This window comes from Sebastes umbrosus, chromosome 8 (assembly GCF_015220745.1).
Source record: "Sebastes umbrosus isolate fSebUmb1 chromosome 8, fSebUmb1.pri, whole genome shotgun sequence".
NCBI classification, from domain to species: Eukaryota; Metazoa; Chordata; class Actinopteri; order Perciformes; family Sebastidae; genus Sebastes; species Sebastes umbrosus.
Window position 1 is genome coordinate 28,095,066 of NC_051276.1, and position 12,076 is coordinate 28,107,141.

A 12,076-nucleotide genomic window follows, 5' to 3' on the forward strand; every position below is an offset into this window, starting at 1 on the left:
ATAGGTATCGTACATAAGGATGCACCGATCCGACTTTTTCAGTCCCGATAGCGATACCTGGACTTTGGGTATCGGCTGATATCGAGTACCGATCCGATAACGGTCTTAATTAATAAGCTGTATGCCTCACTGTGTGGAAGAGACTGGGATCATTCTTTTATGTGTAAGGCAACAACAGGTTTGACTTAAACATTGCTTTCTTAACTTTGTAAAACAAAATGTAACAAATAAACACATAGATATAAATTTACTGAATTGCTATTTATTATCAAAATAATAAATCGTACACCAGTAACTTGGTAAAAAATCAACTAAATTAACAAGAATCACAATTCAAGTGTAAACCTTTTAATGCAGCAACAAATTGGTCAAAACATAAACATAGAATTGAATTGAATAGATCAACCTTATTGTCACCGATACCCGATCCAGCTATTTGAGTCAGTATTGGCCCGATATCTGATCTGGTATCGGTGCCTCCCTATTAACCTGTACTGAAGATGATGCAGAGTGATGATGGACTTTGGACAAATTGCATGGAATAACATCTACATCTTGGGTAAAAGGGGGGGAAAAAAACAACTTGGAACATTATGAGACATAAGGTCTTGAGGTGTGACCCTACACTTTCCCAAAGTCCTCTCACTTAAAAAGTCTTGATGTACTTGAAAGGCTGAGTGTTGTTACTGGTGACATGCACGGTTCCGCTTAGCAACTAGAGCTTGTAATTTAGACCATAGGTGCCATTAGTCACCACCATCAGCAGCACAGAGTGGGTGGGTGACACTTGAGGGCCGCTAGACTTGTTCTCACCAGCAGCGGAGTGCGCCGTGTGTCTTTGGCATACTGTCGGTTTAAGACTTACCGTTGTTATCATGGTGAAGCAGAGGTCCCAAACATGCTGTCCACATTCTGTGTGTTTTGTCACATCATTTCGGGGCAAGTTTGTCAAAGGATTTTATGCAGCCAGTGAGCAGAAACTGGAATGTAAACAGTGGAAATGAGGGAGAGTCGGGGCATTGCATTCCTGAAAAGCCCAATTTCCACTCTGATTTATTTCCTCTTAACACAGTGGAGGAATTATTGAAAGTAGTACAGCGTGCTTAAGCTGAAAGGACTGAGCGTGTATCTCTCCTAAAGCGCTTTATTGGTGTTCATATGAAACCCCATTACAGCGGCTGAGCACACAGTCTCAGAGGGATAGCTCAAATGGGACGGACAATTTAAAGGTAGGCTGCAAAGAGAGAACTATCGGTGCTCGGAGAAAAATAAGATGTCTTTTACGCTGCTGCTGAATTTGTTTCTCTTCTGGGCCATTGCATCTTTGTGCTTGGAAATCTCTGGTGATTTGCCGTTTAGCCCCCATGCTTTGTCTTGCCAACTTAATTAGCATCGGTGGAGTTGGCTTGTCAGACTTCAATAGGCAGCTGGGATGATGGAGGCATTTGGATGAGGTTGTCAGCTCTGTAGAGGGGGGGGGAGGTCCAGTGTCGTGGGTGAGTGTTGAGACCGACAGCGTCACATAGAGGATCATTCAGGAGTCACAGAACACAAGAGATTTAATCAAATATGCTATGCAAGGGCTAAATACTGAAGCTGCATTTGAATTGTAAAACATTTCCTTGATTTTGTAAAAGGTTACACATTTTTTTTTGCCTTGATTATAATCAGCTTAAATACCAAACAAATTATCACATATTTGCATATGTAAAGTCGTAAATGTTACATGGTGATTTTTATCTGTGGTGCTGAACTTATTTGCCTCTTTGTTTTTTTGCCTGGCCAAAGTAATCAGGAAAATGTTTCATAATGAGGATAGCCGCTGTGGTTCACTGATCACGGATTTGCAGCTTTATTTTAGTAAAAAGCCCAGTGGCAGCCCTGCTGTGATGTTTGTTTGGTTTTCACCTACCGTCTGTTTACTTGGACACTATCTAGCTATTATATCTCTGCTCATTCAAATATTGATACAAAACATAATCAAATATGCCTCATTTGTAAATTATATTTGTTTAAATCTCTTTTTGTACATATCAAGGAATTTTAAGACATTGATATACAGTACAGTAGTAGTATATTGAGCTCTAATCAGCTCTAACTGTTGTTGACTCATTGCTCTTGTGTAGTTCTTACAGTAGAGCTTAGCTATTATATAAAGTGTATATATATGTGTAATATCAATGTTGCGACATAAAACATGATATTTTGTTTATTAAAATATCTTGATTTAGCTTAAACGCAGGACTTTCAACCAGGAGACCGGTGTTCGAGACCGGTGTTTTGTTTTGTAAGTTACATTAGTGACGTTTGTAACGTATTTTTCGTACTTATGTTACGTTGTTTCCGTACGTATACGTATTTTACTTGGTTTACATACTTATTTTAAGCCCAACCATGAAGTTTTTTCCTAAACCTAACTAAGTGTTCTGGTTGCCTAAACCTAACTGCAGACGTCACCGCGCTTTTGTTTACGTGGCGTACAAATGAGAAAAGCCTAAAATTTGTCCTCACGCGGAATGTCGATGAAATGACGTGACATTATACACCTTCCCGTGAGACCGGGTTGAAAACTGAGTTTCTCCATAAAAGAATAACACAAAAGCACCATTTTAAATCTTGTGTTTACCAAAGATGTGCTCATAAGTTTCTTGGAAATGAGTCATCTAGCATGAAAAAAGCATAAAACAATGACTAATCGACTAACGAAATCTTAGTTGACTACGACCAAAACGACAGATTAGTTGACTAATCGACTAAGAGGGGGCAGCCATAGTAAGTAGGCATTTATTCAAACCGTTCAGGTACAAGGATCAATACTGGAGAGACTGAGCTGTGATCTATAACTAAAGAAGTAAAAGTTATCCAATTATGACATGTTGCAGCTGTTATATCTACATCTATAAACATGAGCTGGCAAATAAATGCTGATTGTCCTGTTTTATGCAAATGAGGACGACACCACCACTGCTTTTTGGCACAGCGTCATGCTGGGAGCAGTTGTTTTATTCATGAAAATGTTGAACATGGCCTGTTTGTCTTCAATGTGGCCTAATAAAAGTGCCTGCATATTTTCAGAGAAGTTTCAAAGGGAAATGGTAATTCTATCCTAAAACCCCAAACAGTCATATTCGGCTGTTTATTTGGAGGCACATAGTATGAGTAAATGCTGCATGCACGTGTTTCTGCACAAGCTGGAGTAGTATTTATTCACTCGTCACCAGGGACTCTCATCTTTTCAGGGCACATATAAGAGATTGAAGGAAATGATTTAATGGTCCCACAGACAGTTTGAAGACGATTTTTTTTTTTTTTTTTTTAAATGGATGAACCATTGGCTCTGACAAACCCACTTTACACAAGTGAACATTCCCTGAGACGTCTTCATCTTTGGAAGAGAACATAAGGTTGTGACCAGCAAATGGGTAGTTGGACCTTTTCGCACGAAACAGCCTTTGGCAAAACAGCAGTCGGCAAGCAAAAGCATCACTGTGTGTGCGGCGCTCGAGTGCGTGTGTACACTCCTGTGTGTAAGCCTGCCAGTGGCATTGGCTAGACTTCTTCCTCCTCTCTGGCTATGCTGCGCACAGGCAGACAGCTCGCCCACAGCAGCACCAGCTCACTGCCTTAATATGTTTTGACAGAGGAAGCATTATCACAGCTCTCGACGCCCATCTGCAGCACGGAGAATGAAGCTGAGGCGTTCCCAATGAATATGCAGTTTTAGAGGGAGGCCTGGTTGCTCACCACGACTTTCTTTAATGATCTAGTCTGATCTGATCCATTAACGGCGTTAGTGTGTTCTCACAGGCAGACAGGAATGTAGCTCACAAATTACGTATAATAATTAAGTCACCAAGAAAAGTAAATGTACCACTTTTGTATGTTCTCTATATCAAACCTATGCAAATACATCAAGGATATACTGTAGTTGTTTTTAATATATTTTAATATATTTCTGTTTCCCCCAGTTTAATGATCATTTATTAGGATGCCACAGATCACAAAACTCACAGTTTGGATCGTATCATGGTTTTGAGTCACGGATAGGATCAGATCAGCAGAAGAAACTTGGAGCAAATATAACTTTTAGAGATTTTTTGCCACAGATACAAATTGCCGATCTTTGATGCTTAGAGCTAGTGTTATGAAGTTAAACAGGTCATAATTCCCTCTCTATTATGTATTTTATATTGCTGTAAAAACATCTCCTTCAAACAACTGGATTTATTCAAGTTTCTCGCCAAAAACTACATTTTACAAGATTACATTTGAACACATCTTAATAACATTACAATTTACCTCGCCCAATACTCATTTTACTGAATAGAGCCTGAACGCATCATGATGTAATCAAGGGAACCTCCGTACGTTAGATGCTCCGGTGCTGCCAACGTTAACCAGCTCTCCTCCTGCCGATTCCAACAGGGATTTGTTGTTCACAATGTAGCATTCTCAGGGATCGGCGACTAGAAAGCATTAATATTGATCTTCCAATTGCATATTTTTACTGAATATCGGCAGTAAAACATTACATACAGTACATGCTCTGTACTTTTACAGGTTATTACATGTAAATTTTGTGGTATGGTTGTTTACTGTAATTTTACAGTGTCCGTCTGGAAACTTTACTGCCCGGTGCTTTAACCATTTTGTTTTGTTTTTTTACAGTTTTTTTAACATTACTGTTGTTTCCTCATGTAATACAATCACATATTTTAGATTAGGGCAGGGCAATATGACAATATATATCATCAAAACGATATAAAAATCTCTATTGTACTGTATATATTTTTCAATATTGTTTTATTGCAATATAGGCTAGGCCTATATTTATTTCTTTTTTCTCTATAATTTCACTTGAAACTCTCATGTTTATTTTACACTGAAGTTCTTAAAATGTGAAAATAATACTATAGTATTTAATTCAGGAGTATACAAAAATAGAACTTACCATGTAGTTATTTCATACAGACTATTTATTTATTGAATTACCAGAAAGCATGCTATATCGTGATATATATCGTTATCAAGATATGAAATTACCTACAGTATTTCGGGATACAAGCCCTATTTTAGAGAAATGCCCTCAACTTTATTTCTCTGCGACTGTTCCACTTTAAATGTGCCAGCAGTGGCACCTTGATACAGCATAGTGTCTTATCAGCTCCGTCTCCCAAACTCTGTCTCCTTTTTTCTCTGTTCTCTTTTTTTGATCTCAGTAACTGGAAGTTAGAGTTTGGAATTGGTTCAAGTTTATGTGCCAGACATTTCAGAGTGGAAAGCTTTACCAGATATACCCAGTACTCAGCTAATAGGCATCACTGCAGCTCTCTTTCAGTGTTTTATATCCCTGCATGTTGTTGCCCTCCTCAAAATCCAGCCTGAACCTAGAATAATGTATGTAAATATCCAGTGTGATACTGAAGCCACTCAGTTGGCGAATCATACTGCAATAATCCTAGAGCTCTGCTACATTAGACATAAACCAGTAAGCACATTCCCAACAGGCCTGTAAGATCATTATAACGAGCTGGAGAGGAGACATATTAACTGATCTTAAATCGCTACCGTATTCTGAATTCATGTCTGGCACAAAGGAGCATGGCAACTAATACCAAGCAAGTCTTTTTTTTAGAGATTATTTTTGGGGATTTTTTATCCCTTTATTGATAGTGACAGAGATAGTTATGAAATGGGGTGGGAGAGGGGATGACATGCAGCAAAGGGCCACAGGTCCGATTCGAACCCTGGGCCACTGCGGTAAGGACTCAGCCTTGGCATATGGGGCGCCCGCTCTACCAGGTGAGCTACCACGGCGCCCCCTACCATATAAAGCGAGTCTTTAAAGGTACAGTGTGTAGCATCTGGTATCTAGCTGTGGGCTGAAGAGATCGCAACCAACTGAAGCCTCTCCCGTATGCCAAGTGCGTCTTTGTCCTAAGCGTCTTTGAGTTCTTTAAAAGCGCAATATAAGTTGAATTTATTATTATTATTATTATTATTATTATTATTATTAATAAGTGTATTGGAGAACTACGGTGGCCGATGCAAAAACGCAAATAGACCTATCTAGAGCCAGTTGGAGCCAAGCCAGTGCGTAGAGTGTGTGTATTGGGAGGTGAGTGGTGAAGCAAGAGCGAGAGAGCGGCGGTTACGTGAGCAAGTAACGTTATCCAAGCAGGAAAAGTTAAGTGTTTGGTTTGTCCGTTCTGGGCTACTGAAGAAACATGGTGAAGCAAATGGCGGACTCTGTGAAGAGGACCCGCCCCCTATGTAGATATAAACGGCTCCTTCTAAGATAACGAAAACACGATTCTTAATTCCAGGTCATTATACGGGAAAGAAAACATACTTATTAATATTATATTCCATTTCTGCCAATAGATCCCCCTAAATGTTCCACACTAGTCCTTTTAATAGATGTCAATTTTAATTAGAGATGCACCAATCCGACTTTTTCAGTCCCGATGGGTATCGGCCGATAATGAGTACCGATCCGATACCAGTGTTCAATTAATGAGCTGTATGCCTCACTGTGTGGAAGTGACTTCTTTTATGTGTAAGGCAACATCAGGCTGGACTTAAACGTTTCTTTCCTAACGTTGTAAAAGAAAATGTAATAAATAAATACATAGATAGGCATATGCTGACTTTTATTAAAATAATAAATCCTACACCAGCAACTTGGTAAAAAATCTTGAAAATTAACTGGAATTACAATTCAAGTGCAAACCTTTTTAATGCAATTGGTCAAAACTTAAATAGGAATTGAAATTCCAGTATATAATGTATATAGTATATAAACATACTGTAGATGTCACCGACACCCAATCCAGCTATTTGAGTCAGTATCGGTATCGGTGCATCCCTAATTTGAATCATGTTTGGTGCTTTAGATTTGGTTTTCTGGGCTTATTTTTTGCGTCATTGGAGCATAATTTGTCTTATTTTCCACTGGTTGGGATGCTGCAGGTTCCAGCAGCTTTTGTGATGTACCTGAAGCATATAAAGAGGCTGAGCAGCTTGTTCAAGGGCGCTGCATTAGTACGACCTCACGGGAGATAAAACCCAGGGCCATCCTGCCATCTGTGTCATTAGATATCCAGTACATTGCGTCGATGCCTTATTCTTGTACCACAGTGTGTTTTTTGCCCTGCTGCTGTTTTCAGATAAGACTCACACAGTCTGCAGTTCTCTACTTCACCACAAGGTGTCTCTATGCTCAAATCTGTGCTTCTACTATACACCTGTTTCTGCTACTGATGAACTTGTCTGCCTCCTTTTCTCCATCATTCTCCGGCATATCTTCTCTTTCTGCCTCAGTCCATTCATTTTTTCTGTCCTTTCTTTGCACTGAACTGACACCAGTCCACAAGCACTTACAGGACGGACACATGATTTGCGTCAAGAACAATTTTCACATGATTAAATAATACCATGTTGTTCATTGATCTGCATATTTTCATTTCCCATTACATGCATTACAGTTTTAAGTGCTTGATAATGCTGTGTGGCATTTAGGATACGAGTGGAGGTGGAGAAAATACCCTTACATTATTTATGCAGAGGAAGTTGTCTCACTACACATTATCGCCAATGCCTTTACAGGCGTATAGTGACACACACTGACAACTCGGGGTTAATCGGTAAAACCTGAGTCGGTTTTAAACCAGGGGGCTGCTCCACTGGAACAGTCAGGGTGAAGTAGTTTGCTCAAATATATATTTATATCAGCCGCTTAGGAAAAAGGGGATGATTTTTCTGTTCCCTCACCTCCCCAAATGTTCCTATCCTGACAGGGATTAACTACGCAACCCTCTCTTCACAGGCCCACCTCTCTAATCCCATGGCAGCTATCAACAGATAATTGAATGTGTTTCCTGAAGGCTGAGCTCAAAATGCTGTGTGCAATGAATGTAGATTGTATTATGTATTTCCTAAATACATTACGAATGAGAGTTCAGCTCATACAAACTGCATCCTGTAAACACACGGCTGTCATTAAGGCCTGCACATCATGAACAGGAGTTGAGAAATATTAACCGATCTTTATAAATAGGTGCTGAAGTATAAGCTGGGAATTTATACCAACTGAAAACGGAGAGAAAGACATCATTATCATCCATGCATTGTCTCCTATCTTGTACACCTGACCTGTTGTACAACCACTTTCCTGGTTGATTAATGTGAAAATCACCAGAGAGGCTACTGACAGAGCCCCCTCATAAGTTAAATACAGGATGTATCTTGAAGTTCTTAAATGCTTGTGCACTATTGACTGCTTATGAAAGCAGTTACAGTGCCTCGTGGTTAACACTGTCACCTCACAGTTGGGAGGTGTTGTTCTCGGTCCAGTCTGTGTGATCATCTGCCCTGTTTGCATGTTTCATTAAGGTACTCCAGTTTCTTCCACTTTCCAAACACATGCAAGTCAGATGGATCAGAAAACACTGACTGTGTGGCATGTTAGTGGTTACTGGCAACTAAAGCTGCAATGATTAATCGATTAGTTGTCAACAGTTTTGATAATCGGTTTGAGTAATTGTTTAAGAAAAAAAAAAGTCAAAAGTTTCTGATTCCAGCTTCTTGAATGTGAATATTTTCTGGTTTCTTTACTCCTCTATGACTGTGAACTGAATATCTTTGAGTTGAGATTTTTAATTAACCTCTTAAAAGTCTGATGGACCGCTGATCTTTCAGAGGTTGTAGCGGGCTCAGTTTTAAAGCTAGAGTGAAGACACTGGCATCATATGAAACTAGAAAACCTAAAGAATCCATTGGTACCAACCATGTCATAGAAGCTTGTCGCGAAGGAAAAACTGGCATGGCGATTTTGAAAGGGGTCTCTTGACCTCTCACCTCAAGATATGTGAATGAAAATGGGTTCTGTGGGTACCCACGAGTCTCCCCTTATCAGACATGCCCACTTTATGATAATCACATGCAGTTTGGGGAGAGTCATAGTCAAGTCAGCACACTGACACACTGACAGCTGTTGTTGCCTGTTGGGCTGCAGTTTGCCATGTTATGATTTGAGCATATTTGTTTATGCTAAATGCAGTACCTGTGAGGGTTTCTGGACAATATTTGTCATTGTTTTGTGTTGTTAATTAATTTCCAATAATAAATAAATACATACATTTGCATAAAGCAGCATATTTACCCACTCCCATATTGATAAGAGTATTAAATACTTGACAAATCTCCTTTTTAAGGTACATTTTGGACAGAAAAAAAAGTGCTATTAATTGAGATTAATAATGGACAATTATGCGATTAATCACAATTAAATATTTTAATCAATTGACAGCCCTACTTTATAGTTATTTAGTATACCAGCTGGTGGTAAGGGTTTAGGATGCACTGATTGATTGATTGATTGTTGTGATAATAATTCTATTGAATGTATCAGTGTTTCTCAGGATTCCCCATTATTTAAGAAACTTGTGAGGAGGGATGTGAAGTGTCTCTAAAAAAGCTTTCTACTTGTTGAAATGAACCGACTCTAACATCATGTTGTATAGCCTCGGCCTACTACAGGTGTCACGTGCATGCAAACCGGCTTGTCACCATGGAGTGTGTGTATCTAGGCCACCTGCTCATTTGGCTAATGTGGCATCTCATTATTCTGGTGGTTCATAGTCGAAACGATAACAAGGAGCTGAATAATGAAGATCTCTCTCAGTGAGGACGACAATGATTGACATAATTCACCATTTCAGTTGTTAAGGTATGTGCTCTATTGAAAACGGTAACCATGGCGACTAGGCGATGCACTGATGGAGATGATGAAGGTGAATAATTGGCGGTCAGATCAGAAGGAATCTCGGATCATTACATTTTAACCATGTTATGTAAGCCGTTAGGGAGCCCGTCGTCGGTTTAGCCGACGTGACATCGTGACGACGCACGGGGACCTCACATCTCCATCATCAGGGATGGAGGAGAGCTCGATAATCAGGAGGAGAGGCGACAACAGGCTGATGCTCCGCTCTCAGTGTGTCTGAGGAGGAACCCGTGATGATGCTGCAGCAGCAGGGAGGGAGACGCTCTCCCTCTCCCTCCGCCTCCGTGCAGCACCAGTGAAAGACTGGGGATGCGGTTTTCTCCGAGTGTGTGAGCCCGATCTGACACCAAGGAGGAAGGAAGGAGGACAGTCTGTGCTGGAGGTACCGCTCTGGAGGAGGCAGCTAGGGAGCCATGGCAGGCGCTAAGCTGACGCCCTCTCCCTCGGAGATCGACCCCGATGTCAAGACCGAAGCGCAGAAAACCCCCGAGCCCACCTGGGTCAACCCCTCCGCCAGCCCTCCTCTCCGGACCATGGGCTCTTTTGGGAGCGATGCCGGCCAAAGGTAGCTGCCGCAGATTCCGCACCAGAGTCGCATGTTTTCTGCTCGCTTGCAGCATCCGCGAAAAAAAAACAACCATGATGATGCGAGCGCATGGTGCATAAAGTCTTCCTAATAACTTAGCTTGTAATTATCCTCAGGCAAAAGTTGATCAATATTCCATTACCTTTAAATCCGTTAACCAGTTCATTGTTATTTCCCAGGGACATTTGTATGAATGTGTAATGGTTACGCTTCATTTTCCACATTGAGGTGAAACATAGTGCTCCTCTTTATGAGTCAATTTCATGACAGCTTGAATGATTTGCTTCTGCCGTCAATCATTTTCCCTCTCAGCAGATTCATTGAATGGCTGCAGTATATTGTGATTACATAATTCAGAGCATGCTGCATTCCCATTACAATTTTATGAATCCTGATTTTTTGTTTTCATATATATAGGTTGGGAAAATGTTATTATGCCACCCAGGTTATTTTTTTACATCTACAACCAGATTGATAGATGAAATAAAAAATGCAAACCACAGGAGATTATGTTGACATACCTTCAAAAAGATTATTTCAGCACCACTCAATAGAATCTGCATGCAGACTTCCTCCGTCAGGACACTCTCTCCTACCATTTGGTAGACAAATTAGATTGTGGTTTTGTGTGAGATGGGCTGAACCTGTATGAACTGAGGGAGACTGAATGTTTTTTTTTTTTTCCTTTCAGGGAGATAAAAGAACTTGAGATCAGCAGAAATGCATGCCATTAAAGCTCAGATTGGCACTCTTTATCCTGCAGGTTATATGAGGTTGGTTTGGGCCGAAAACGGAAAGATGGTGCTTGTTTGGCAGCGTTTCAGAGACCGCTGCACAGCCAATATGTTGCTGCTGGTGCAGTGTGTTCTGTCTCAGTATTTACAGCACACAGTTTTCTTGTCAATATTTATTTGAGGGCATTGGCATTTTTTTTGCGCATGTTTGTGATCAGAAAGGATCTATAATGCAGTATTGTGTAATGCAGCTGTGAAAAACATTTAGTCCATACAATATGTCTGTGTTGTGATATAGGTTATTCTATGTGGTGCAAAAAATGCATGCAGTGAAATAATCTGGCACATTATCAAGGCTTATCACCACTTAAATCCTAACCAAGAAGCTCTACGTGGTGATGTGTCTTTAAATATTAATAAAATGACTGCTCTCCCTCCTTCACTTTAACCTCCCATCAATAATAGAGACCCATTGAGAAATCTTCAGGGTTGCAAGTTCCCCAAAAATACCTAAGCACTTTTCAATGTTTGCCAGTGAATTTACGCAATACAGTCCTAAAAACTGAATACATACACCTCTGCAAAGCTTTCCCTTAAGACAAAATGTCTCGTTTAGCTGCTATATTTTGGATGACAGACCCAGAAGGATGAATGATGTGTTGCAGAGTTGACAGTGTTATCTCCATATACTCAGAGATTGCAGATTAATTAGCATTACAGATGGGTCAGGAAGATTTGAGGCTCGAGATGACACCATCTTTCTAATTATCTTCTTTTTTGTTTTATAATTACCTTCTTTAGCAAATACAGTATAATGTAGTGGAGCTAATGGCATAATTTCCAAAGACATCTTGTGCACTTTTGCCAATAAATGGTTTCACCCAATTTAAACTATATATTTGATCTCCAACTGTGTTCTTTTCTTGGTTTTTCAAATGGAAACACCCTCTCAGCCGTTAGCAAAAAGCA

At 40.1% G+C, this 12,076-nt stretch overlaps 1 protein-coding gene across 21 annotated transcripts in view; it reads left to right on the forward strand.

Moving 5' to 3' along the window:
• The window catches only part of LOC119493027 (potassium channel subfamily T member 1-like), an 87,098-nt gene that overhangs the window by 16,306 nt on the left and 58,716 nt on the right, over positions 1-12,076 (forward strand). For 2 of the 21 annotated variants that reach the window (XM_037778003.1, XM_037778004.1), the window contains exon 1: positions 9,748-10,352. The exons of 18 other annotated variants lie outside the window; for them this stretch is intronic. In XM_037778003.1, the coding sequence (XP_037633931.1) occupies positions 10,201-10,352 (152 nt within the window). In that variant the 5' untranslated portion in view covers positions 9,748-10,200. One more of the 21 variants, XM_037778005.1, reaches the window with a different exon arrangement.